Raw genomic sequence first — 25,836 nt, 5'->3', positions numbered from 1 at the left:
GGCGTCTTCGTTGCCATGGACAGAAATGGAGGGGATATATCAAAGTGATCTTTGCCCTAACAATCCAAAAGCAACTTCTTTATACAGAGTTAATCCGTTTCGGTACGACTATTGCAAGAAATATTTTGCAGTAGTCGGATAACAGCAAGCACCGGGGAGTGGTTGGTTGTATAGAAGCTAGCCGTTGGATCACTAAGATCTGAGCGTTTCTGAATGGGAGAGAAAGCAAACCAAGAAGCTTTACCGGTCAAGATTTTGTACCTGAAGATGTTCTTCAAAGACGAAAGGACTCACGCATCTTAGGTTTTATAGTTTTCGTATTGCATAGTAAAGATTTGATAGTTTTCGTCATATTAGAATCCTCTTGTTTTGTAACCAAAATAAAGAATATTGTCAACATGATCAGCATTCTTACTAACCAATCTGAGACGCAATGAGAGAAGCATACACAAGTAAGAATGCTGATCATGTATGTTGACAATAATAAAACACATAAAAATTAACCAAACCGATGGATTTGATATGACAAAATGAGAGCAAACATACACAAGTATCCAGCGTATACAAAAATATAAGAGGCACCAAACCCATTGATACCCATGTTGGTCCCAGTCAAAGCAAAGATAAAGAACGTAACACAAGTTGTTTTTGGGTAGAAAGTCTACCTCTTTTTGGGTTTTTCATTAATATAAATAGACGTACTGAAACAGATTTGGAGTTACCACTCCTACACGATAGGAAAAGGGAAATGTGGAAGAGTTGGTTCCTAACGATAAGGAAGACCATGTCTCTTCTTATTTGCACTTAAATCATAAATAACAATTCAAAGAAATAACTAAACCATGATTACTTTGATCCCAAGTATCTCTGGTTTGGTTTCCTTGTCCGGTTCGATCTCCTCTGGTTCTGGACATCTGAATTGGACCGGCCGTTGACTCGTTCTCCTGCATTCGCATCATTACTCCCATCCCCAAGAAGAATCTTGTCCTCAAGATTCAGAGAAGGAAAACTCTGCTGCAGCTGTTGAAGGTCCTCCCAAGTGGCATCCTCCTGAGGAAGGTTAAGCCATTGCACCAATGCCTCACGTGATGTGGAACCCAGGTTTGTGGAACGACGAAGCTCAAGTATCTTTTCCGGAATGAGGCGCAGGGAACCGTTAGCTCGAAGAGGTGGAATCGTTCCCGAAACTGGTGTGTCTGAGCCAAGCCGTTTCTTGAGAAGGGAGACATGGAAGACTGAGTGAACTCGTGAGCCTTCAGGAAGTTTGAGGCGATATGCTACTGGTCCGATACGAGCCTCGACCTGAAACGGTCCGTAATAGCGGTTTGAGAGTTTCTGACATGATCTGCGGAATATGGTGTGCTGTCGGTATGGTTGGAGACGCAGGTAGACCCACTCACCCACGTCAAAAGAGATATCTCGACGTTTGGAGTCAGCTGCCTGTTTCATGCGATTATTGGCCCTTTCCAAGTGTGTCTTGAGATCTGTAAGCACCACTTCTCGTTCGATCAGCTGTTCATCTAGTTCCTGAATCGCCGTAGCTCCTCGTTCGTAGCCAGGTAAGGAAGGCGGATCACGGCCATACAAAGCTTTGAAAGGTGTCATTCCCGTCGAAGCATGATACGTTGTGTTGTACCAATATTCGGCCCAAGGCAGTAGTGAACTCCATTGTTTTGGTCGTTGGCTTGTGAAACAGCGCAGGTACTGCTCTAGGCAACGATTTACCACTTCGGTTTGACCGTCGGTCTGAGGGTGATATGCGGAAGACATGCGGAGTTTTGTTCCTGAAAGACGCCACAATTCCCGCCAGAAAGAGCTAACAAAAATGGGGTCACGATCACTTACAATGGAGTTTGGGATTCCGTGGAGTTTGACGACGTTATCGACGAACTTTGAAGCGACTGACTTGGCTGTATACGGGTGTGCGAGAGGGACCATGTGGGCCGCCTTTGAAAGACGATCGACGATGACGAAGATCGAGGTATGATTGTCTGATTTAGGAAGACCGTCGATAAAATCCATCGAAATGTCAGACCAAACCTGATCCGGGATTGGCAGCGGTTGGAGGAGTCCTGCCGGAGAAAGGCTCTCGTACTTAGCTCTCTGACATATGTCGCAGGCTGCGACGTATTCTTGGACTGTCTTTTGCATGGATGGCCAGTAGAACTGTTGTGCCAACCTTTTGAAGGTTCGCAGAGCTCCAGAATGGCCTCCCACAGGCGTGTTGTGGAACTCATGCAGAAGAGTAGCGATGATAGATGAACCTGGGGGTATGACGACACGGTTCTTGAAACATAATAACCCATTTCTGCGGTGATAAGGTTTCCCCGGTGTTGCGTCTGCGAGCTTGCCAATATGTTGCAGGAAGGGATCAGTAGTGGTTGCGGCGCGAAGAGTGTTCCATAGGTCAGTGTGATTAGTGAAGGTTGCGTTGAGACAGGGACTGTCTGGTCGGCGTGAAAGGGCATCTGCTGCAGCATTGGCTGTTCCTGGTTTGTATGTGATTTCGTAGTCATAGCCGACAAGCTTGCCCATCCACTTCTGCTGCTCTGGAGTGAGGATACGTTGTTCGAGCAAGAACCGAAGACTCCGTTGATCTGTTTGAATTGTGAAACGTCTTCCCATAAGGTAAGGTCTCCACGATCTGATGGCAATGACGATTGCTAACATCTCCCGTGCATACGTTGACCAGGCTTGCTTTTGAACTCCCAACGACCTACTCATGAAGGCAATTGGTTTCCCATTTTGGGCCAGAATAGCTCCAATACCGTCACCTGAAGCGTCAGTCTGTATGACGAATGGAGCAGAGAAGTCTGGTAGCGCTAATGTTGGCGTCGTTGTCATGGCCGTTTTGAGCTTACTGAACGCCTCCTCCGCTGCCACAGTCCATTCGAATTTGCCTTTCTTCAACAAGTTAGTCAGTGGCCGGGCGATGATACCGTAGTCCTGTACAAACTTACGATAATATCCAGTGAGGCCAAGAAAACCTCGTAAAGCGGTGATGGTCGTAGGCGATGGCCAGTCGATCATTGCTTGAATTTTTGATTGATCCACCTTGACACCAGCACCAGAGATAATGTGACCGAGGTACTCAAGCTCCGTTTTGCCGAACTCACACTTCTTGTGTTTCACAAATAGCTGTTGCTGCTGCAGGATCGTGAAGACCTGATGGACGTGATCCATGTGTTCTTCTCGAGTGCGGCTGTACACCAGAATGTCGTCAAAGAAAACGAGGACAAACTTACGTAGGTGTTGTCGGAAAATCGAGTTCATCAGGGCCTGAAAAGTAGAGGGAGCATTACACAATCCAAAGGGCATTACCAGATACTCGTAATGGCCGTTGTGCGTCCTAAATGCTGTCTTTGGGATGTCTGGCGCATGCACTCGTACTTGATGATAGCCCGCCGTGAGGTCGAGCTTGGTAAAGATGGTTGCGCCGTGAAGCTCGTCAAGCATGTCCTCCACCGTAGGTATAGGGAACCTATCTTTGATTGTGGCATTGTTGAGAGCGCGGTAATCAGTGCAAAATCGCCAAGACCCGTCCTTCTTCTTTACCAAAAGCACCGGCGAAGAGAATGGGCTCGAACTAGGGCGGATTAAGCCAGCTTGTAGCATATCGTTGACTTGCTTTTCGATTTCCTCCTTCTGGAAATGAGCATATCGGTAGGGCCGCACGTTTACCGGGTCGGAGCCCTCCTTCAGGGTAATGTGGTGCTCAATCTCGCGCGCCGGCGGCAGCTGGGTCGGCGGTTGAAATATCCCGGTGAATTGCTCTAGCAGGCTCTGCATCTCTTCAGCTACCGCGAAAACGTCATCGCTTTCTTTTTGGATACTAACAGCAAAACAGGCCTGGCCCATCTGTGCTTCCTTAGTGAGTTCCTCCGCGTGGGCCTGTATTATTTTCCCATGTTGCAGGCCTTGGATCCGTTTGCGCTCTCCAGCCCACGTAAACTCTAGAGTTTGGGCCTTCCAATCACACAACGTCGGGCCCAGCAAGGATAGCCATTGAATTCCGAGAACAGCATCTAGTCCGGTGAGGGGTAGGACGTAGAAATCGGTGGTGAAATCGACACCGTCAACCGAGATATTGATTTGCCGGTATACTCCGTTACAACGTAGGGGGTACCCATCTGCGACTCTGACTTTGAACGGTTTCGTTGGTGAGATCTGGAGGTTCAGTCGAAGAGCCATTTTATCGCTTACGAAGTTATGGGTGGAGCCGCTGTCGATCAGCGCCACTGCCCGAAGCTTGTTGATTGCCAGTGGCGTTCTGATGGTCTGGGGACCATCCCACCCTGTAAGAGCTTGCAAGGTGATTTCCGGTTCCTCTTCCTCTTGTGAGATGTCCTCCTCCTCGTCTGCGTCTTCTCCTTCCATAAGTAAGAGTTGAGATTTGCGACATTTGTGGCCTGGAGTGTACTTCTCATCGCAGCTAAAGCAAAGCCCGAGGCTTCTTTTACGTTTGAGTTCCTCCCAACTCAACCTTTTGGGCGTCGCCGATTCTTGATTTTGCACGTTCTGATTTGTTTCGACGTTTCGAACAGGCCGCTGGTTGTTGTTGGTGTAACGTCGTGCTCGCTGCAACTGATCGTCCCTCATTCTTGCCAACTCAATTGCTGATTTGAGAGTTTTCGGAAGGAACATGCGGATACTGTCGGATATGGAATCCTTTAGCCCCCCAATATAGGTACCGATGAGCGCCTTTTGTGTCCATCCAGTTACCTTGTTCTGTAGTCTCTCGAACTCCCTCTGGTACTCACGTAGGCTCCCGGTTTGTTTGATTTTTGATAGGGCTTCGTCAAAGTCCTCTGCAGCAGTAGGTCCAAAACGCGCCCAAAGTTCTTCTTCAAATACTTCCCACGTGACCAGGATTCCCTCCTCACCTAGGATTTTTGACGTGGCCTGCCACCATTCATTTGCCTCGTCCTCCAAGTGGTAGGAAGCAAAATTGACTCTTCGATCCAAGGGTATCTCCTGGTAGGCAAAGTACTGTTTTGCCTTACTTACCCATGATGTAGGGTCGCCTTGCTTGAATTTGGGAAATTCGAGCTTCACATGCCGCTGGTTGGGTCCCTGCGCAAGAAAGTTAACATTCTCGCCCCTTTGAAAAGAAGCGGCTGACTGATGACCCTCGTGCCCTCGACTTGCTCCAGTGGCACTTGTTCCCCCATCACGGTTTGCTGCTATTGTTTCGGCTTGGTGAACTCTCTTTGATGCGCTAGACCCGTCTGCACGGATGCTAGATACAGCCTCTGCCAACATCTGTTTGAAGGAGTCCTCCATCCCTCGAAACTTCGCATTCATCTCCTCGTCGATCTTGACGTTGAGCTTGGCGACCTCGTCTTGCACCATGCCGAGACTCATCTCCAAGTCCGCCAATCTCTCTTTGTTGCTTGCCATAACCTTAATAGCGCTTCAGGTTACAGCAAAATGCTCTGATACCAAATGTTGGTCCCAGTCAAAGCAAAGATAAAGAACGTAACACAAGTTGTTTTTGGGTAGAAAGTCTACCTCTTTTTGGGTTTTTCATTAATATAAATAGACGTACTGAAACAGATTTGGAGTTACCACTCCTACACGATAGGAAAAGGGAAATGTGGAAGAGTTGGTTCCTAACGATAAGGAAGACCATGTCTCTTCTTATTTGCACTTAAATCATAAATAACAATTCAAAGAAATAACTAAACCATGATTACTTTGATCCCAAGTATCTCTGGTTTGGTTTCCTTGTCCGGTTCGATCTCCTCTGGTTCTGGACATCTGAATTGGACCGGCCGTTGACTCGTTCTCCTGCATTCGCATCAACCCACATTTGTTATTACCATCCTCTGAAATAATCAAGACATGTTGGATGAGCCTGTTGCAGGGATTGAATGACTGACAACAAGAGGAGGGCGGAGAGCTTTGTGGTTGGCTTCAGCTTCTTTGCGAGCTTTGAACATCTCCTCCGTCTCAACAACAACCATCCTTTTAACCTGCTCACCAAAAGAAACTCGTTTGAAGTCAGTAACATGACATGTGACAAAGTGAGACCAGAAAAAAAAGCATAAGCAAAACCTGTTGAATCATTCCTCTAATGGAAGAAGTGTTGGAGTGCAAAACAGTGCGATGGCATCTGCGGAGTCCCATAGCCTCGAGGGTACGCCTGTGAAGCTTCCTGGTTCCAGGGAGACCTCTCACTAAGGTTATGTACAAGCTCTCGCTCCATTGAATGGGCACCTGTGCTTTGAATGCTCTAAACCCACTCATCGTCTCTCTGTTAACCAATGAGAAAATCATCACAACACACAAAAAGAATGAGTCAAAACTTCTCCACAATCTTAGCCAAATCAAACAGTCAGCTTCAATTTCAAAAAGCAAAGACTAAATCAAATTTGGAGTCTTGAAGGATGCTCAGTATGAATCTATCAGAATTAAGAATTCAGAGACGGGATTCTCGATGTGAATCTCATAAAATGAGATATGAACGAGGCAATCAAAGACTTGTGGTACGAGTCGGGGTAGGAGAGGGAGATATATATACCTTATGCGAGAGTTCCGGTGAAAGCGATCGGTGAGGATTATTAACTGGAGACGGCGAACAGAGCTCGAAGATGTTTGAGCTTCGTGTTTGGCAAAGGGTTTTAGGCTAACTAACGTGTACAATATCTTCCAACTTTGGGCTTCTCATTTAGGCCCATTAATTAGTAGTCTCTCTATTATATTATTAACTGACTGGCCCCTACCAATTCATTTAAACAGAATCCTCCTTAGTTTTTTCTATATGGATCTTTCGATTTTTTTTTTTTTTTTGATCAAAGTGGATCTTTCGATTTTTTAATCTTGAAATATTTGATGAAACAGTCAACTTCCATTTGCTTTTTATTTATTGGGAAGTGACTTTTATTTTTACTAAAAAAAATAACATAATTTTTTTTAAAAGGAAAACTGTAAACCTCAGTTTATTTAAAACAGGGTGATCAGAACATACATTTTGAACTGCAAAATAAAAACTATTTTATAGTAGCAGAAACAAAACTAGAAGATAAATTAATGAACTTAACAAGCAATGCTAACTGACAAAAAAACACACACAACATTGCTTCTATACACGACTCCACAGATATATGCAAAAAAAACACATGACTATTTTTATTATACAAACATCGATTATCATCTCCATCATATCATCTTCATCATGTTCCTTTAGACGTGTTGATAGGCAAATCATCATCATCATCATCACTTCCCTTCTTGAGATAGTCTCTACTCTCTTTCTTCTCTTGATACTCCTTTCTCACTTTCTCCATCTCGGCCTCAGAATTACTGGATACGTTGGTCGTCGCCTCTGCTCGGTCGTACGTCTTCTCCACAGTCTGGCTAGCAACACCTTGTCTCGTGAACTCCTCCGCTGTAGAAGGAGCTCTTCCTTCTTCCCTCCCTCCACTCGCACTTCCTCTCTACATGTAGAGATATTTTTAAAAATCCTCCCCTCAGTTTTATATATATGTAGTTAATTATTTTATGAAAATAAATATAGCATTTATACATCGAGGATATATATTTATACCTTAAGGTAAAGAGAGTAAAGACATGCTGATGTTATATTAGGCCTGGAGATTAGTTTTGGATTCACATAAGTTCTCAACATTTTGATTTTCTTCGGAGAGGTCACTTTTAAACTGCAAAGTTAGATCAGATCAAACCATAGATGGAGTTTTATCTGATCAGTTATGAGTTGGGTTCTCTCCCACTAAAAAAATGCATGATGGTGTCTCACCAACGGGGTTTATGGTTATGATGCCACGTGTGTGTCATACGTGTTAGTTTCATGGGCCGTAGTGGTTTAAATTTAAATGGGCTTCGGGATCGACCCATACGTGATCTGAGTAAATCATAAAACACTGACTATGGTTTTTGCCTTGGATATAGTAAAGCAGTCAATGTTTCATGTCACAGCGCGGACCACATACAACTGTACAAGAACGTCCAGACATGTGACCGTGGTTTGGTACATTGACCATCCCGATTGTTATGTGTGGGAACAAATTTTTATTTTTATTGCAAGAACCTATAATTTTTTTAAGACATGACAAGAACCGTTTGTTTTATCCATTTTCCATAGCTGCTAGACGCCAGCTTTGCACCTCTGTGCATGACCGATCCTGGACCAAACCTAATGAAACATTCGCTTCATATCTTAAAAATTTTTGAAATTTTTTATATGTAAATAAATCCTCAAATTTATAAAAAAAAGTTTTTAGATCTCCAAATTTTTGAAATCTTTATTAAATGGTCTAGGACCCTAAACTTTTATGGCCATCTGTGTGAGAACAAAATTATGTTAAAAATATAGACGAAGCAAAGTACATTTAACATGAACAAAAATCTGCATCTCCAATGAGCATTTACAAATTTGAGAAGCCATTCTTGTATTTTGCTAGAGGACTAACGAAAAAGCCGTACCTAAATGTATTTTGTCCGTATAGAAACAAAAACACGCCGTTATGTGACACGTGGACGCAGCATGAATAAAAAGAGTCAACGTATTATCCCGTTGACTGGCGTCGTCCTCTTTACTGCTGCTCTAGGGTTCCTCTGTCTACTACCGTTACCGGGATGGCGGCGAACGGTGGAGATTCGTCGGAAATCGTCCGTGAATTGAAAGAGCTAAAGCTACAGAAAGCGAAAATCGAGCACCGTATCTCTACTCTCGAAGCAAAGCTCCAAGAGACGGCGACGGCTGAACGCTGCGATGCCGTGTCCAACGGTTGCTCTGTTCCAACGGAGATTGAACACGGGCTTGAACATGGGATGTCTCCTGATCAGATTTACCGTTACAGTCGCCAACTGTTACTCCCGTCGTTTGGTGTTGAAGGTACTTTGCTCTCAAATGCAACTCTTAAAAGATTCTGTTTTGAACTGTAATCAGCTAGTGATGATTGGAGCTGAAAGATGAAAACTTTGTATTGGGTTTCTTTTGTTTCCCTTTGATTGATTAGATTCCACTTGTAAATTTTAGATCTTCCAGAGCTTAACGATGTTTGAATGATATCTACTATGGAGCTTAGTTTTAAGGAGAATCTGAATAGTATTTGCTGCTCTTTTGATAGCTTTTTTCGTGTTTAGAAGTAAGAAAAGACTATTTTTTTCTATGGAGTCTATTGTTAGGTGGTATGATATGTTGCCTCTGTGTATATCTGCATTTGGTTTATACCTAGTTTGCTTGTTTACTCTGCTAATGACTTTCTCAGACCAATCTTTGTTGACCGTTTCTGTTCTGTGTGTTTGTATGATTTTAGGGCAGTCAAATCTATTGAAGTCTTCGGTACTAGTCATCGGAGCTGGAGGGCTTGGTTCACCTGCGTTATTGTATCTCGCAGCTTGTGGTGTTGGTATGTTTTTAGTCTCGTACCTCCAGTCTATCTAACTGACATATATCAATAGAATTAGCCTTTTACATTCTCCCTGAATTATGATTTGCTCATCATCTTTTCGATTGTGTTCTTCTAGGTCGATTGGGTATCATCGATCATGATGTTGTAGAACTCAACAATATGCATAGGCAGGTAACGAGACTTGAGAAAATTCTCCTCTGGCTACTCTTTCTTTTTTCTTAGCACACTCTCTGGTCCGTGAAATGAACAAAAGATACTACCTTATGCTGATTGTTATCTTTTTTTTTTTTTTTGTTTATCCTCCAGGTTATACACACGGAAGCATTCATTGGTCACCCCAAAGTGAAATCTGCTGCTACTGCTTGTCGTTCGTAAGTTTAAACTCCCTGAGGATTAATATACTTTTGAGAACTATGCTCACCTCTACTCTCTTGGTCTAATCACGGTGCTTTTTTACATCCAGAATAAACTCGACGATCAAGATTGATGAATATGTGGAAGCTCTTCGCACATCCAATGCTTTGGAAATCCTCAGCCAGTATCCTTAGATATGTACACATGCCATAGAGTGTTGAATGGTTATTTGTTTCCTTAACTGTGTAAACTAGATATGATATTATAGTAGATGCAACCGACAATCCTCCAAGCCGTTACATGATCAGCGATTGTTGTGTTCTCTTAGGAAAGGTGAAGCCGTCTGATGATTTCTCCATTTTTATACATAGTCATAGTCACAAGTATTGATGTGTGACTTGTATACAGCCTCTGGTGTCAGGTGCTGCGCTTGGAATGGAGGGGCAGGTATCTTAAATATGACAAACTAAGTTGTTGTGTTGTGTTAGTCATTGTCTAGGTGTTAAGCTACAATTTTGATTTCCTTTTCTTGTATGCAAGCTTACGGTCTATAATCATAAAGGAGGCCCTTGTTACCGTTGTCTATTTCCAACTCCTCCACCGACAACAGCGTGCCAAAGATGTTCTGATAGTGGAGTTCTTGGAGTAGGTACATGAATGGCTGTTTTTATTTCTTGTTTTTCTAACGCAAAACAAGTCTCTACAGTTCCTTCATTCTTGAATTGTGTTTTTTGGTTCTCTCAGTTCCGGGTGCTATTGGTTGTCTACAAGCGTTAGAGACTATTAAACTTGCAAGCATGGTGGGCGAACCACTCTCTGAACGGATGCTTCTTTTTGACGCTTTATCTGCAAGGATCCGCATTGTAAAGTTTTAACACTTTGTATTTTCTTCTTCTTCATTAAACTCAATCAAAGGTTAAGAAACTAACCAAGTCTCACAGGTCAAGATCAGAGGCAGGTCAGCGCAGTGCACAGTTTGTGGAGACAATTCATCTTTCAATAAGCAGCAGTTCAAGGATTTTGACTACGAGGAGTTCACTCAGTTTCCTTTATCTGCGGTATTGTTCTCTCTTTCTTTCTTTCTTTCTTTTTCTCGCACCCATTTTCAACAACATTTCTTTTAACGTGCACTGGTTTGATCACAGGGCCCGTTGAACCTACTTCCTGCAGAATCAAGAATCAGTAGCAAAGAGTTCAAAGAAATCCTTCAAAAGAAGGAAAGACATGTTCTTCTAGATGTTCGACCTTCTCATCACTATAAGATTGTCTCTCTCCCGGATTCACTCAACATCCCCTTTGCAAACTTAGAGGCTCGGTTAAACGAGCTTACTTCAGCTCTGAAAGATAAGGAAGATGACCATGTTAACTCAGGGTCTTGTGCAAATCCGAGCCTCTACGTTGTTTGCAGGCGCGGGAATGACTCACAGAGAGCTGTTCAGTATCTTCGTGATTCTGGTTTTAGCTCAGCTAAGGATATAATTGGAGGACTTGAGGCTTGGGCAGCTGATGTCAACCCCAACTTCCCCAGTTACTAGATAAAATGTATCACTAGTTATGTCATGTTACCCTGTCTGAATTACATTGTCACTGTTTTGATCTCGTAGTTTGATTCTGTCGTAAGAAAAGTTCTTATTGATGTTACGTAACCTTATTAAACCCATGTTGAAACCCTGTTTGATTTACATGCTATAAGATACCTTGTTGTTTGGTTTGATTTGATCATATGAAACAAAGAATAATGTGAATAATTCAGTCTTCTCAAAGAACAATAATAATTTTTTTATTGATGAAACAGTGCGACTCAAGAACTGTGAAAATCAATCAGAAGAAACAAAAGCAAGGTTCATAGTGCCTTGAGCAAAAGTGCAAAGTCTTCAGCCTTGTTCAAATTTGGTTTTTGAGGAAAGGAAAGAGAGAAGAAGAGTTGGAGTAGGCAGTTACTTGTTCTGGTTGTCGATGTTATTGTCATGGGAAGGTTCTTCCTCTTGCTCGTTAAACCTACGCTTGAACTTGGCAATCTGGCCAATGCTTTGAGCCAACTGATGCTTAGCGCCAAAGTGATAGACTTTGCCAACATGGTGGATCCTTGTCATCATGACGTGCATCAATCTACCGCTCTGTGTCACATAAGAGATCCATTGCATCTGTGGATGTATTCCCTTCTTCATTGTCCAACCAACAACTCTACAATACCAAAAAAAAACACTATTTCTTCAGTTTCTGTTTCCAATCATATAAGCCCTTAAAGCATTAGTCACTAGCTATTCACCTCTATGATGACATCCCTAACTTATAGCTACAGAAGGCAAACCAAAAAAAAACATGAATTTGGATACAAATCTCCAGAGTAGTAAACGTCTGATTTCTGAAAGGCATTTTATCGAACACCTACAACGCATGTACTTAGTGGGTGAAATAGCTACACATTATCGACGGTTTTAAAACCCAGAATCAGTGCCCTTTTTGCAATTGAGATGGGTAGGTTTAGCTCAAGTGATAGGGGCAAAAAAGCCAGAAAAACATAAACTTGAGGAGAACATCTAAAGAATTGAAAAATGAAAATTTAACCCACCGAGGGTGAAGACGACTGAGAAAGAGACAGAGAGAGGTGAGGAAGCACTTACGTAAGTAAAGGTCTAAGCTTTGTGAGTGATGGAGTTGTTCTACCTGCGTCAAAGGAGGAAAGTGTATTATGCTCTTGCTTGCTTCTTTGCTTCACTACTCCAATATGTCCGACTAGGGCCTAAAACAAAAGCCTCAAAGACCCTCTTATTCACTTAGAGTGTTTAGCTCAAGTCGAACGGGCCAAATAATAATATTTTATCAACTCTTGGTAGCAATTCTAGAGTCAGTCAGTCCCTCCTGATCAATTCTCACAAAGAACTTGTGTTACGGTCGCCTGATTCTTCTTTTCATTAACAATAGCTGCTAGCCTGCTACCAGCATTCAGCAGATCATCTTCCCTGGACCTCTTGGTAACTACTTCTTACTCACCACTCTCATCTTTTTTTTTTCTCTCTTAGTAACAACTGTTTGATGGAACATTCGGTTTTAATGTTTTCTAGAGATCCAATCATAAAAAAAACAGTTTGAGGACAATAAACATAATAATCTCAGGATATTTTTTGGCTCTTTGGAACCACATGTTAACTATGTTCGTTTGTCCATTTGTCATCGTCCACTCAAATGATTCATTTAAATGATCCAGTCAAATGATTCATCTGGATATTATTCGGACTGTTCATTTTTTAATTCAAATAATTCATCTAGATGGATCATCTAAATGAATTTATGTTGGTTTGTTCATCTCTATTTTCATCTATATGAGTTTAGTAAGCAAATGACTTATATACCATTGTTTTGTTTTAATCATATTTTATAGGTGTGGGCATTTAAGTTATTTTCTCGGTTCGGTTTGGATTCGGTTCGGTTTGGTTAGTTCGGTTCTAGTATTTTTTCAACTGAAATAAACCATAGTTAGTTTGGTTTGGTTTGGTTCGATTCGATTTGTGTTCGGTTCAGTTTTTATTTGGTTCGGTTCAGTTTGTTTTTTTGGATCAGTTTAATTAGGTTCTTCTTAGTTTAATTTTTTAAAGAGAAATTATTCTTTAAAACATAAATTATGTAAACATAAACTACGTAAACTAAATTTAAAAACTGAAACAAAAACTTTTAAAAAGTCACAAAAAATATAAGAATTAAAACAAATGAAAGTTAACTACAATAAAAAAACAACATCATTAGTAATGTCTCTTATCTTCATTATTAAAAAGACTGCAATGAATCTTCTTCCATGTGACGCTTTAGAGATTTTTTTTTTGTTTTAATAAAATTTGCTTTAGACTTAGATTTAACATTCACGTTTACATATATAAGAATATAAAAATAAATTTTCTATCTTTTTTTAATCAATTTAATTTATGATTACATATTAGGTTAGAAGACCATATGTTAATGAATGAAAAATGGAAAATATGTGGTTTGGTATTAGAATTTTAGTATATTGGTATTACTAATATTTTAAATTTAAATAATTACAAAAATACATCGGTTTTTCGGTTTGGTTAGGTTTAAAACCAAACCGAACCGAACCATTCGGTTTGGGAAAATATTCAACCGAATGGTTTGAAATAAACTTTGGTTCGGTTGAAATTGGTTTCCGTTTGGTTGGTTCGGTTTTTTTGCCCACTTCTAATATTTTATCTTTATTAAACTAGATTAATTTTTATTAATTAATCAAAATATAATTATTTTAAAATATGGATTTGGCGGGAAATAAATTTGGATTTAGAAAAAAATGTTATTTTGGTGAGAACATAAATTTTGTAGTTTTGCCAAAAATGTGGGTTTTGCATTTTTGGTGAGAAATACGTTTTTGCGGGGTTTGAGGGAAAATGTGTTGTTGCAGTTTTGGCAAAAAATACATTTTATGGTTATGGCGGGAAAATGCGTTTTTGAAAAAAATACATTTTGCAGTTTTGCAGAAAAATATTATTCGCGGTTTTGACAGAAAAAAGAGTTTTTGCGTTTTTGCGGAAAAATATATTTTTGGGAGAAAATACATTTAGCAGTTTTTGTGGGAAAAAGGTTTTCGCGGTTTTAGGTTGTAGATGATTGATTATTTACTAATTCTCACCAAAAACATAAAACAAATATCAAACTTGAAAAAGTAATTGTTAACCTTTTCTATTATTTTCTTAACTGTTTTTTTTTTCTGAAAAAGGTAAAACACTTTATATATTCATGTTGGATTTCTTAAAAATTGTTTAATCTAATAATCACCCTTTAACAATTTTAGATGCCATTTTAGATTTTATTAAATTATGAGAAAATGTTTATTAATTGATTCATTTCATGAATTTGATTAATAAGATTTTTAAACTGACTGATTTTTATCATGAATTGTTTTTGTTTTGAAAATTATAGTAATTTTAAAGTTAATTTTATTTATATATCGCTATTAAAATATTTTAATTTATAAGTTTTCTGGAAAATTATTTTATGTTACAAAATATATTAAGTTAGAAAATATTTTATAAAAATAAATTAAGCCGTAGAAAAATATTTTAAAATGAAAAATTAGTATATAGAAATATTTTTGGTAATTACTAAACAATATTTTGATCCCGGTAAGAAAAGATTCGGCTCCGCCACTGCATACAGAGGACACAAAAGATTAACCAAAGAAAAAACAGACTGAATCCAAACACATCTGCAGAGACCCCCGTCGAGCAAAGCGTCTTAACTTCTGAAAATTCAATGAAAAATACTTATTGAAAATGTCCACGGCCAAACCACCAGTAAACCATTTTCTCCTTGAATGGAAACACCTCAGAAACCCAAGCAACCAAAACTTCATATTGTGGCAAGAAAGGATCTAAGAAAACCCTAACCAAACATATTGTAATTGTAACATCCCGGACCCGGCCCAAAAGGGAACTCAAGTGCAGGAGGCCCAAGAAGAAGAAACCCTAGACATAACCCCTCCCATTGCTTATAAAAGGAGAAGTTCCCCTAGGGTTCAGCCACAAGAGAGACAGCAAGCGAAGCCCTGCCCGAGCAGAACCCCGCCGCCGCCTCCGCCTCAAGCGGCCGCCGCTCCGTCTCCGGCGAAGCCAGCCGCCAGCCGCCCGCGAAGCCCTAGCCGCCGCGACCGAGCCCCTAGCCGCCGCCTCCGTGATTCAGTTTCGTGCAAGCAACTGAGATCTGAACCCTAAAGGTAAAACTAAGATCTCTAGCTCTAAGTCATTGGGGAATGACAGATCCTAAACCATCTCTCTCTTGTGTGAATCCGATTCTCAAACCAGATCTCGAGAAGTGACTGTTTCCCCAAACCTAGATCCAGATCTACTTCTGCAAAAAGCCAAGGTGAGGACTTGCTGTGAACTTGCCTCATGTTGAGTAACCAATGGGACTTAGTCCTTTGTTAATCAGATCTAGATCTTGTGTGTATGCGTGATATGTTATGTGATTGATCTTGTTTAGACGATAGTATGTGTTGAAGTGATAAGAACGTAGGCATGTTAGGGTGGTCAAGAATATGATGATAAGATGATGAGACGTGTTGTGAATGATAAGTGAAAGATGTAAATATAAGTACGAATAAAGGATCATATAGAGAGTCTAAGGAAAGTAGGTGGGGTAAGTAGTCCACGCTAGGTATCCATAGGAGATGTGGCGAATCCACATGAATATGGAAGCACCCATAGGAGATGTGGCCAATCCACATGAATATGGGGTAGAAGCCTAGTGAGGGGCTACCCACTGAGGAAAAGATGAAAAGATGAAAAGATGAAAAGATGAAAAGGATGTGCATTGTAGGGTCTTTAGTTCATGTCGGGTAGCATGGGATTCTGTGTAATAGATCTTATTAGCTCATGACTTGTGATTGTTTGCTCTTCCTGAGCTGAGTTCGTGGGTTCCTAGAACCTGCCCTCACTGAGTATTGTGTACTCACCTCTCTTTTTACAGGTACGGCCGAGAGGGAGCGGGAGTAGATGTCCGTATGGTGCAAGTGTTTTCTCGAGTCTTTCATTTTGGGACTCTTTTCTTTCAACCATTTCTTCTTAAGTTTTATTCGACATTCAGTTTTTAGTTGAGTTCGGTTTTATGTAAGACAGTTTGAGTTTTAATAAGAGCTTTTGAACGAAAAGGTTTGGGTTAGAGTGTTTGATAAGGTTCATCGGGCCAAGGCCGTTACACATATACTCTCGAAAGCGACTGGGTCAAAAACGACCGTTGAATGCCTAGGTAGAGAGCTTTACGAAGAGACCAAGTCACGCCTAGATCAGACAGAGAATCAATGAGCAAAGTCTAACCGAACCTCTGAAACACCAAACACAGCAACTTCCATAAGAAGAAGACAAATTGCTAATGTCAGTATGTCACTCGAAGCCCGTCAAAGACTCAATAGGAGAAGCAATGGAGTCTTCTATATTTTCTTATGTCAATTTTTTTCTTTAGAACTATGTCATCTATCAGTTTGTACTAATCATATATACTTTTATGTACATCTGTAAATGTCGAGATGTGCTGAGAGGAAAGAGATTTTATTTTATGTATAAGTATAATAACATTATTGATGATTTACGAGTGTATATAATATAATACACACTCTTATATAAACTTACTAAAAACAGCAATAGGACTGGACACGAGATGTTCCATTTTATTCGAAGACATTAAAAGTAGAAAAAGTTCTCTTTTTATATACCCCTCAAAACATTATGGGAATCCAAAAATACACACAACACTTAATCAATTATGAAGTAAATAATTAATTGGAACGACCTTTTCTTTAATTAGCGTCCAAGTAAATAAATCATCCGTATATTTTACTTAAATTTGTTTTTTCTTCTTACGGTAATGAATGATTGATTCATCACGCGTAGTTACAGAGACCGTAGACGCAGAGCTCGCCAAGATTGCATCTATGGTTACACTCACCGCAATGGCGCTTATCGTAAGCCACGTAAACGCACTGACCGCGACAGCACGTTTGCCCGAATTTGCATTTGTTCTTACATGCACCGCAGTTTTTGTCGTCGGCTGATAGATCCATACACTTGTTGTTGCAACAAGCCATTGTAGAGTTTGCTCCGGTGCTGTAATAGCTGCTGCTGCAGATCTCTGGCTCCTTGTTGCAATGGTCAGCTGCATTAGGGTTTCGGGCTTTAGGTCCTTGGCCCTCGTTGACCTTTTGGGCCAAGAAGCGACTCGGTCTGATCTTTACCGCGCCTGGCTGTGTAAGATCCTTAACAGGGTCTTGGAGTGAAAGTGTTGCGGTCGTGGTCGTGGTACTAATGACGCCGACCGTGATTGCGATTGTGAATGCCATTGCCACGAATATCTTCATGAATTGAGCCATTTTCTCTTGATGTATGAGTGTGTTTTGTGAGTTAGTTAGAGCTCAAGAGATAGAGAGATATAGTTCTTCGTTTCTTCTTTGTCTCTTTCTTCGTCTTCTTCTTTTGCTGTTTATGTGAATGTGAAGAGGAAGAGAGCGAAATTGTGTTGTGAGAAATTGAGGAGAGGGTGGACTTAGTGTTTATAGTTGTGATCGAGACGAGTTGACGCGTGAAATGTGGTTAAAAAGGCAAAGAAAGGTTTCAAGCGATCTTTTTTTTATCGGGGAGAGGGGCGTATCATTCTTTAATTCTCATTTCAGTTGTATACCATTTTATGGGCATGTACATGCACATGCTTATTTGCTTACGTTGAGGTACATATAGGCGTTTATAAAAGAAATTAAAATGCGATTACTTGGAGTAAAAACTTGCGTGGTGTTTGAAATAAAAACGAGTTAATCTTAGGTACTAATGATTAACGTAGTACTTCCAGCACCACTTGTATATACTAAAGAATTTGCATCATCTATCATTTACTAAGCATGATGGGCTTGTGTAATTTTGTTTCTTTCTCTTGCTTTATATTGAATGAATTTTGAATATTTGATTTTGTGGTGGAGTATTTGAATTCATCGAAATCATTGTGTTTCAGCATTACAATTTAGAATACATTGTTTTTTGAAAGCCATTTTAGAATACATTGTTGTAGTGAACGGTTTTAACATTGTTGTAGTGATACTATGATGAACATGTGGATTTTACATCTATAGAAAATGGCTATCCGATTAGAAGTTCTACATTTTTCTTGTCTTTTTTTTTTTTTTTGAATTATACAGAGGTATCCCGGCCCCACAGAAGTGATCCAGACTAGTCACGTGTTGCCACGTGTCGGTCCTCTGTCCCTGGCGATACCGAAATGTTAATTCTCCAGTGACCGGGATTCGAACCCAGGTGGTGGCACTCACAGCTGTAAACCCTTTACCACTAGAGCTAGAAGCTCTGGTTGACATTTTTCTTGTCAAAGAGAATAAATAAACTATATAAATATGAACACACAAAATAAGAAAAAAATCATATAAATTTTACGTTTATATGGGTGAGGGTGACGAACCATGAGTGAATCCCTCGCATCGCCTCCTGGGCCGGTCCGAGCTGATTAAGGCGAGATGCAAGGCGAAGCAAAGGCGTTCGTCTTAGTTATATTTATCTGTAATTTTAAGTTACTTATAATGATTTTACATTTGTTGTGAAATACCGCAAACCACTGATTTATATTTCTAAATTAAGCAAATGGCAGCTATACATCCTCTAATAGACACTTGCTTTAACTTGAATTCTAGAATTCGACCCTTATACGCCCAATCAAACACGATTATATATTTTAGTATAAATGAAAGGCCATTGTACATTGTAGTTTGTAGCAATAAAATATTAAGACGAAGGTTAAGTCAAAAACTTTAAAATATGACACATTTCAAACAAACAAATTTTTAATTTCGAGAAATATGAGCGAGCTCGTTAAAATTAAAGTGCATTTCTTCATTACCACAAACCCTATGTTCATATCAGAAAACATGCTTGGTCTGAAAAATAAATCTAATCTTAAAAATAAAAATAAAAATATAAATTTAATATATGGAACCATCTAATATGGTCATATGAAACTCGTGAAATAGAAAAATACCGAACCGAATCAAATAATGATAGATGTAGGTAGTAAATTGTGAATAGAGCTAAAGTGAACGTCCAAGAGATTCATGGGTAACCGAACTAGTGAGTTGTGAAATATATCGAAGGAAAATCTTGACTAAATTAACTGGTCAAAATACGTCCACAAATCTTAGGATCAGTGTTTGTTTATAGTTCAAGAAACCATGGCGAGAGGTCAACGCTTTGCTCCAATTTGCTAAACTATGTACAAACTTTACGTCACAAAGGTCAACACCATTCCCTTGCTGTCTATTGGTTATTTCCTGACCTATACGATAATCTACTGTTTCTCTACGATATCTTTCTGTTGCATAACTATCAAGCCACACGCATACTTCCTTTTGCATTAATAACATACTAGTATCTATTGATTGAGAGTTTAATACACACTAATTTAGTAGTACTAATACTATATGTTATAAAGTATATGCTATTGAAACTCGTGAAAACAATGTGTGATGTAGGTAGGCTGTTCACACAAGAGCTTGCATATTCCTACTAGCCTCATTAATTTACACAAAAGGAGCTTCCATTATTTTACCAAACGGTCGGTGTCCATTGGTCATGTTTCAACCGCATTTAGCCAGTCAGGACGTTCTATGGTTTGCTTCAGTTGCACCCTTAAAATACAACTGACTCTTGCTTCTTCCTTCATAACTATGTACACCACTACACAACTAAATGTTAAATGTTAAATCAACCAAGCGCTCGTAGCTTGGTGGTAAAGGAGGTACAGCTGTACTGCCCGCCACCCGGGTTCGAGTCTTGGCCACAACGGATTTAACATCCCTTCCGTTGGGGCGCTGGACCCCTTTCGGGGGGATAGTTGAGAATGTGGCTGCCCAGATACCAGAGTTATCAAAAAAAAAAAAAAAAAAAAAACTAAATGTTAAATCTTATAGAGATTCTCCTAATAAACTATGCAAATAAAAAGTTTCTCTCCCGGGTTAGAGTATTATATCCAACACAATTGCATCGTCACTTTAGAACTCAAATAACCTTTATACAATTAATACCAATAGTCTATGATGGATTCTAACTCATTCAAATAGTAACAATTAATTTAGATAGTGACAAGGTCTCACATGTTTAAAGAAGAGGAAAAGGACTAATAGATCGTTACTAGATGTACTAGATAAAGAAATCATTTTATAAAAATAAATAAATCATATTTTATTTTAAAAACTTTAATATTTTTTACAAAATATTTAATATATATATTTATATGAACCTTAATGTTCTGATTATATTTTTTTTTTAAATATTGCATACAAGTGTTTTTATCTTTTTTAATTTCCTTTTGGAATTGTGACAGGATATTTAGTTCCAATTATTTTTTGAAACAATTTCAGTTATTTGTGCATGACATTTAAATACTTTTTCCTAATAAAAAGGCAAAATTAAAATTAGTAGTTTGTGCTCTTTTCAAACAATTACTATTTTCATGTGGCAAAAAAATATTATTTTTAATACATGTATGTACATGCTCTGTTTCATGAGAAATAATATCAAATAGATTGGATCGTAATATATATATATATATGTCGACATGACTTTATTTATTTATATTATTGCCTTAAACGTTTGGAAAATTCTTATAAACTTCTGAAAATTATTATATTAAACTAATATAATGATTAAATAAATTAACTAAGTTGATAAATTATGGATTTACAGGTAAAAAAAATTACTGATGTTGTTTATTGGATCTTTAATACAACTGATATTCTTTTCATCATTCATCAACTAGAGCTATATGTTTATGTTAATCCACTACCATTATATAAATTTAAGCATATAAATGGTGACATACTCCTTACACATCAAAAAAGTTGTATGTCATCCTTATTTTGTTGCCATTCCAATTACTTCGATCCAACCAGTGAATAATATCTAATGGATTATGGTATATAGATAGATGATGATTTTGAAATCCTAATGAAGAGAGTCTAACTTTTCCTTGGGTTAATAACAATCTATATGGATAAAGAAGGAGGAAGACGACCTATTTCCACATCAGAACTATCATATAGTAACAAATGTATACAATCTTTCAACATCGTCATAATTGCACACCATTTAAGTATAACAACCTATTTTTACACGCGATAAAAGTTTAAAACTTATTTCTCCCTAAACTTTAAAAGATGAACCAATACTAACAAATAACGGTTTTAAGTTGGTTGGTGTTCCTTAAACCCGAAACTTAACCACTGACTAACTTAACTAAACCAAAACGACCCGATTTTGACCCAAGTAGAGAATATAAACCAGATTAAATCAACCCAATACAATTGGATCTAATAAACCAACCTAATACCCAAGTTAAGCAATTGAATCCTCTTTCTCTTTCGTGTCGTTGCTTCTCCATGTTGTTTTCTTTTTTAAAACTCTCCTCCTCCACGTTGTTGCTCCTCTGCTTGGCTTCAATCAGGTAATTTCGCAATTATCTGCCTCTATCTCTCTCTCTCATTAGTGTGTTGTCTCTCTATCTCTCTCTACTATTGACTATATCTCTCTCTGTTTTGCAGAAACGATAATGAAGTCATGGACTGATGTGAATGTAGAGTGAAACAGAAATCAAAGAGGAAGAAGATGAAGGCGTTAATGCGGACTGAACAGAAGAAGAACCGTGTTGGGACCCTCACGATCAGACCTTCAATCAAAGTTTGGGAGCCTCACAACGTCTTCGATTCACCTATGTTTCTCTTTGCCTCTGGATCGATCTAGATCCATGGCTGTTTCTCATTAGTTTTGTGTATTTTAGTATATATATTATTATATGAAGGGTAAACACAAGAATCAAGCATAGTCCACTGGTTTATGTGCTCCTGTAACCGCTTAACAATCCGAGTTCGAATCCAGGATGGAGCAACTTTTTTTCCTTTTGTCTTTAATTAATGTAAAATGACGTAAACGCCCTCATCTTCTTCCTCCCCAATATTACCAGGAATCCCTAACCTTCGCTTCAGTTTTTTTCTTTTCACGATTCTTGACCAAATCTACTTCTTTTTCTTATGTATTTACTCAATTATATGAGATCCCCAATTATATTAAGTCAAATATGATTTTGAACCAACAAACTAACACATACATACAAATAAACTTTTTGAATTTTTAGATTTTAGGGTTTTAAAGGATTGAAATCGATTTTGGAGCTTTTAAAATGGTTTCGGGTCGGGTTTAAATGGATCCCTAGTTGGATCTTCGTTTGGGTCAGGTTATACCAATATCAATCGATGCGAACTGGTTTACTATCGATTCATGTCATAAACCATTAAAACCAAACCAAATTTGAGTGTGTGTGGAAACGAGTTTCGAACTTTTATCGTGTGTGGAAATAGGTTGTCTTCCCCCTTCTTTATATGTGTAATTACGACGATATTGAAAGATTGTGTACATTTGTTACTATATGATAGTTTTGGTGTGGAAATAGGTCGTCTTCCCTAAAGAAGGAGAAACAGACCAGATACATTGTTAATATGTAGTGGAGAGAGAGACCTGAAAGTTAAGATTATGGGGTAAAAACAACGTTTATTTAGTATGGGCCGAAAATACAAATCTCTAATTTCTCAAAAACAATGCGCGCCGTTTTAAGTTTCCATTTTAACCGAATGCAGGTTGTTTTATGTTTACGGTACTGGAAACGTTTTCAGTTTTTTTGATCCATTGTTGAAACAAAAGTTTTCCTTCTCCTCGAAACGGCAATCAAAAAAGAAAGTCCATGAAACGACGACGTCATTTTGGTGAAGAGACGTCCCTCTCTTTTCAATGACCGGTACGATGTTCGTCACCTCCTCTCTTCTCTTCTCTTCCTCCTCCCCGACTTGGAATTGGACCTCTATCATGAGCGTTATCTTGATTTACCGGCGGTAAGGATGATGATGAACTTGGTAGAAATCTCCGTTGATCTTAGATTGGCAGATAGAATCGAACATAACGTTCTACTATAGGATGATGACAATGAATATTTGTTTTTGTTTGCTTATTGAAAGTGGTTTGTTTTGAGTAATCATTCTCATTCGTGTTGACTATACAAAGCTGAATTGGCTTGGCACACGTGTTAGTGTTACTATGAAATCAATCCACATTCTCTTGTATGTATATACAACTTTCTTGAACATTAGCACCTTGATTTGTATGTTCAGTGCTACGACAGATTTTACTTTTTTTGTGGGCGTGATGTATATAACGTTTCATCTGGTTGTGCGTCAAATTTTAATGTTTTGTTTTCTGTTAGGTGATTGCGTTAGAACCCCCTTTTATGTGCAAGTTGGAATGTGTATTTCTGATATAATATGAGCACCGTCTCATATCCCATTAGAGTCGTGTATGTTTTAGTCAGAGAGGTACTTGGACACCGTTTATATGTTCCATCCTTGATTCTAAGCACATTGATTTATTAATTTCTTTGTCTTCAATGCTTGCTTGGTCTCCCTTACTAAGTCCTTGGTTGCACGTTGATGTTTTCTGGTTCTTCTTCTGATTATCACAATCAAATTGCTGAATTGATGTTTGCTGAAACCGTAAATAGCATGAAACTCTGTTTACGGAATAATGTTTTCATAACCTAAAAATGAGTGCACATCCGATGATACATTTCTATACAGTTCTGACTTCTGATGTTTGCAATTTGTGGTTCTCCGTACTTATGTGAGATTTCAGTATGTCAAATCATGGCAAGAAACTTCGAGTTTTGTAAGCAAAAATGGCGGGCAATCTGAGATTGTCTTGAGAGCCAAGCAAAGAGTCAACCCAACATTTGGGTTCTTGATACCAGAGACCCACCAGCTTCACCCTTACTTTAGGTTTCTTGTTGAACATCACGGGCTTTTGACAGGAACGTCTTCTGTAGAAGATAAAAAAAATTGAAGATGGGAAGAATGGTGGAGCTTTGTCCTTGCTTGGTTCGGTTTATGGAACTGTATAAGATGAAGTTACTAAAAAGAAGAGTCAGCAAGGGGCTGTAAAAAAACGAGTCTGCTGAAGATGATGATGATGATGGTAAGGTAGCTGATTCCAATGGACCTGAAGGGTCAAGAGAAGCTGCAAATATTGCCGCAGTGAGAGAGATGTAGCCGCTAAGCATTTTCTTCCGTCAAACGATCACACACATTTTATAGAAAGAAACCCTTCTGTCAGCGCACTAAAATGTTGTTGAGAGGAAGCAGATCAATACAGTAGATAATGCAGCAGATAAACTTCTGTCTTCTGAAAAATTGCAATCTTTTACTATGCTGGCAATGATGAATATCAGAGCCGTCATAGACCAAACACAGCAAATCTTCAGACATGAATGAGCTATATGATTCTTTTGACAGTGAGCGTGAGCACAGACACAGATCTATTAAGCACAACAAAAATGTATTGGTTGATAATGGTTATAGGGTCTGTGACGTCTGTCTGATCGTTTTTCAGGTGAATTGGTCGGTGAGCATCTATCTATCTAGAAGGCATTAAAGGTCATGAAAAGCGATGGCTTTATGTAAAGGACCGTCTCTTGAGATGCTTGGAAGTAGGGATGAAGTTAAGAGTGTATAGTGTCTCACTTTTGTTGACGTAAGAAAGGAACTCTTACAAAGAGAACGTTTTTTTTAATGTATAATTCTTGTCTACTTGAAGCTTACCCTTGTTGGACGGACCTTACTTTACTTAGCCCCTCTTCTCGATTGAAAAAGGCATCTTTTTGGGTTCGAATATCTCTTTTATAAACTGTATATTTCATTTCTTGAATTTCATTGGTTGGTGCTTTGTTGGAGGCGCCTTTTATTTTGTTTTTCAACGCCGACCCTTCACATAGTTCTCAACTTCTCATGAGTGCTAAAGAATCTTTGGATTGATAAGGGGTTTACCTTTAAATTGATCAAAAAGAAGGATCTCTGAAATATCTCGGGTGTTTTTTTTGTGTGGAGCAAATCGGGGTAAAGTAAGAAGAAATAGTTAGAAAACAATCATGAAAAAGAACAAAGAAAAAAAAAATTGCGCTAAGTAGTAATTAGAGTTGAGATTTAGTGGGATAATCAATATGCTTATCATGCTTCCTGGATAAACACATCATTAGCAGATCTGTTTGTAGTAGGGTTTAAACTTTGTATTATTCCATGGAAAAACGTAGGGCTTAATTTTAAAAAATAAATAAAGAACTGTGTTCTCACGTTATTTCCATCATTAGCAGATCTGTTTGTAGTAGGGTTTAAACTTTAAAGTTTAAACACATGACAGTAACAAAAGTAGTTCAATTCTGCAAAATTTATACAAAAATTAGTGCATGCATCAGACATATTTTTAGAGCGTGTTTAACATTTTTACCAAAAAAAATATATATATATTTTTAGAGCGTGCATGATAATTCCAAACCCATACGAAAATATTTTCCTTGCGTCTATAATTTTTTTTTTTTTGAAAACGTGAAATTTTTTCAAGAGACCCTAGCACCATTTGATCCATCCTCCAGGTTGTTGCCACTAAAGCTTGTAAATTTTTGGGTTAATTTTTTTTTTTTTGAGAAATAATTTTTGGGTTAAAATTGGCTCCTATTTTTTATTAAA

At 38.7% G+C, this 25,836-nt stretch overlaps 5 protein-coding genes and 1 long non-coding RNA gene across 8 annotated transcripts; 2 read left to right on the top strand and 4 right to left on the bottom strand.

Annotated features, from left to right (window-relative positions):
- Positions 1 to 497: 497 nt before the first annotated feature.
- Positions 498 to 6,659, bottom strand: LOC103844960 (50S ribosomal protein L30). Its single transcript, XM_033282840.1, has 4 exons — positions 6,524 to 6,659; positions 6,058 to 6,256; positions 5,807 to 5,975; positions 498 to 597 (listed from the first exon to the last, which is right to left on the bottom strand). The coding sequence occupies exons 2-3, from the start codon at positions 6,247 to 6,249 to the stop codon at positions 5,838 to 5,840; spliced, it is 330 nt and encodes a 109-aa protein (XP_033138731.1). The 5' UTR covers positions 6,250 to 6,256; positions 6,524 to 6,659; the 3' UTR covers positions 498 to 597; positions 5,807 to 5,837.
- Positions 6,660 to 6,776: 117 nt separating this feature from the next.
- Positions 6,777 to 8,251, bottom strand: LOC103844959. Its single transcript, XM_009121789.3, has 2 exons — positions 7,550 to 8,251; positions 6,777 to 7,439 (listed from the first exon to the last, which is right to left on the bottom strand). Exons 1-2 carry the CDS (start codon positions 7,628 to 7,630, stop codon positions 7,176 to 7,178), a joined length of 345 nt encoding a protein of 114 aa, XP_009120037.1. The 5' UTR covers positions 7,631 to 8,251; the 3' UTR covers positions 6,777 to 7,175.
- A 234-nt stretch (positions 8,252 to 8,485) lies between these two features.
- LOC103844958 (adenylyltransferase and sulfurtransferase MOCS3) lies at positions 8,486 to 11,445 on the top strand. The gene is made up of 11 exons (XM_009121788.3): positions 8,486 to 8,857; positions 9,282 to 9,374; positions 9,493 to 9,548; positions 9,684 to 9,748; positions 9,841 to 9,915; positions 9,986 to 10,064; positions 10,140 to 10,178; positions 10,272 to 10,380; positions 10,476 to 10,594; positions 10,673 to 10,789; positions 10,877 to 11,445. The coding sequence occupies exons 1-11, from the start codon at positions 8,599 to 8,601 to the stop codon at positions 11,264 to 11,266; spliced, it is 1,401 nt and encodes a 466-aa protein (XP_009120036.1). The 5' UTR covers positions 8,486 to 8,598; the 3' UTR covers positions 11,267 to 11,445.
- Positions 11,446 to 11,467: 22 nt separating this feature from the next.
- Positions 11,468 to 12,606, bottom strand: LOC103844956. 3 transcript variants are annotated; one of them, XM_033282842.1, is made up of 2 exons: positions 12,304 to 12,326; positions 11,468 to 11,915 (listed from the first exon to the last, which is right to left on the bottom strand). In XM_033282842.1, exon 2 carries the CDS (start codon positions 11,897 to 11,899, stop codon positions 11,669 to 11,671), a length of 231 nt encoding a protein of 76 aa, XP_033138733.1. In that variant the 5' UTR covers positions 11,900 to 11,915; positions 12,304 to 12,326; the 3' UTR covers positions 11,468 to 11,668. The 3 variants fall into 3 exon arrangements, with proteins under 3 accessions (XP_033138733.1, XP_009120035.1, XP_009120034.1); XM_009121787.3 differs by lacking the exon at positions 12,304 to 12,326 and adding an exon at positions 12,399 to 12,606 and having other exon boundaries at positions 11,471 to 11,915; XM_009121786.3 differs by lacking the exon at positions 12,304 to 12,326 and adding an exon at positions 12,356 to 12,583 and having other exon boundaries at positions 11,471 to 11,915.
- A 372-nt stretch (positions 12,607 to 12,978) lies between these two features.
- On the top strand, positions 12,979 to 16,383 carry LOC117129283. Its single transcript, XR_004452986.1, has 3 exons — positions 12,979 to 15,450; positions 15,539 to 15,599; positions 16,203 to 16,383. It is a non-coding gene; the product is annotated as an uncharacterized LOC117129283 (long non-coding RNA).
- On the bottom strand, positions 14,413 to 23,359 carry LOC103844955 (stigma-specific STIG1-like protein 2). The gene is made up of 2 exons (XM_033282829.1): positions 23,349 to 23,359; positions 14,413 to 20,170 (listed from the first exon to the last, which is right to left on the bottom strand). The coding sequence occupies exon 2, from the start codon at positions 17,596 to 17,598 to the stop codon at positions 17,113 to 17,115; it is 486 nt and encodes a 161-aa protein (XP_033138720.1). The 5' UTR covers positions 17,599 to 20,170; positions 23,349 to 23,359; the 3' UTR covers positions 14,413 to 17,112.
- Positions 23,360 to 25,836: the final 2,477 nt, after the last annotated feature.

This window comes from Brassica rapa, chromosome A10 (genome assembly GCF_000309985.2).
Source record: "Brassica rapa cultivar Chiifu-401-42 chromosome A10, CAAS_Brap_v3.01, whole genome shotgun sequence".
In the NCBI taxonomy this organism is placed as follows: Eukaryota; Viridiplantae; Streptophyta; class Magnoliopsida; order Brassicales; family Brassicaceae; genus Brassica; species Brassica rapa.
Note: the sequence above shows the minus strand (reverse complement) of the source record. Positions and strands in the feature narration are given on the sequence as shown.

What these genes read in the sequence shown, in the direction of transcription:
- LOC103844959 (XM_009121789.3), bottom strand. Translation starts at nt 7,630, where the DNA reads ATGTTGAGAACTTATGTGAATCCAAAACTAATCTCCAGGCCTAATATA. An exon ending in TTTACTCTCTTTACCTTAAG is followed by an intron (nt 7,440 to 7,549) that starts GTATAAATATAT and finishes CTCTACATGTAG; the next exon opens with AGAGGAAGTGCGAGTGGAGG.
- LOC103844956 (XM_009121787.3), bottom strand. Translation starts at nt 11,899, where the DNA reads ATGAAGAAGGGAATACATCCACAGATGCAATGGATCTCTTATGTGACA.
- LOC103844958 (XM_009121788.3), top strand. Translation starts at nt 8,599, where the DNA reads ATGGCGGCGAACGGTGGAGATTCGTCGGAAATCGTCCGTGAATTGAAA. An exon ending in GCTTTGGAAATCCTCAGCCA is followed by an intron (nt 9,916 to 9,985) that starts GTATCCTTAGAT and finishes TGTGTAAACTAG; the next exon opens with ATATGATATTATAGTAGATG. An exon ending in GTTGTGTTCTCTTAGGAAAG is followed by an intron (nt 10,065 to 10,139) that starts GTGAAGCCGTCT and finishes ACTTGTATACAG; the next exon opens with CCTCTGGTGTCAGGTGCTGC.
- LOC103844960 (XM_033282840.1), bottom strand. Translation starts at nt 6,249, where the DNA reads ATGAGTGGGTTTAGAGCATTCAAAGCACAGGTGCCCATTCAATGGAGC. An exon ending in TTAGAGGAATGATTCAACAG is followed by an intron (nt 5,976 to 6,057) that starts GTTTTGCTTATG and finishes TTTGGTGAGCAG; the next exon opens with GTTAAAAGGATGGTTGTTGT.
- LOC103844955 (XM_033282829.1), bottom strand. Translation starts at nt 17,598, where the DNA reads ATGGCTCAATTCATGAAGATATTCGTGGCAATGGCATTCACAATCGCA.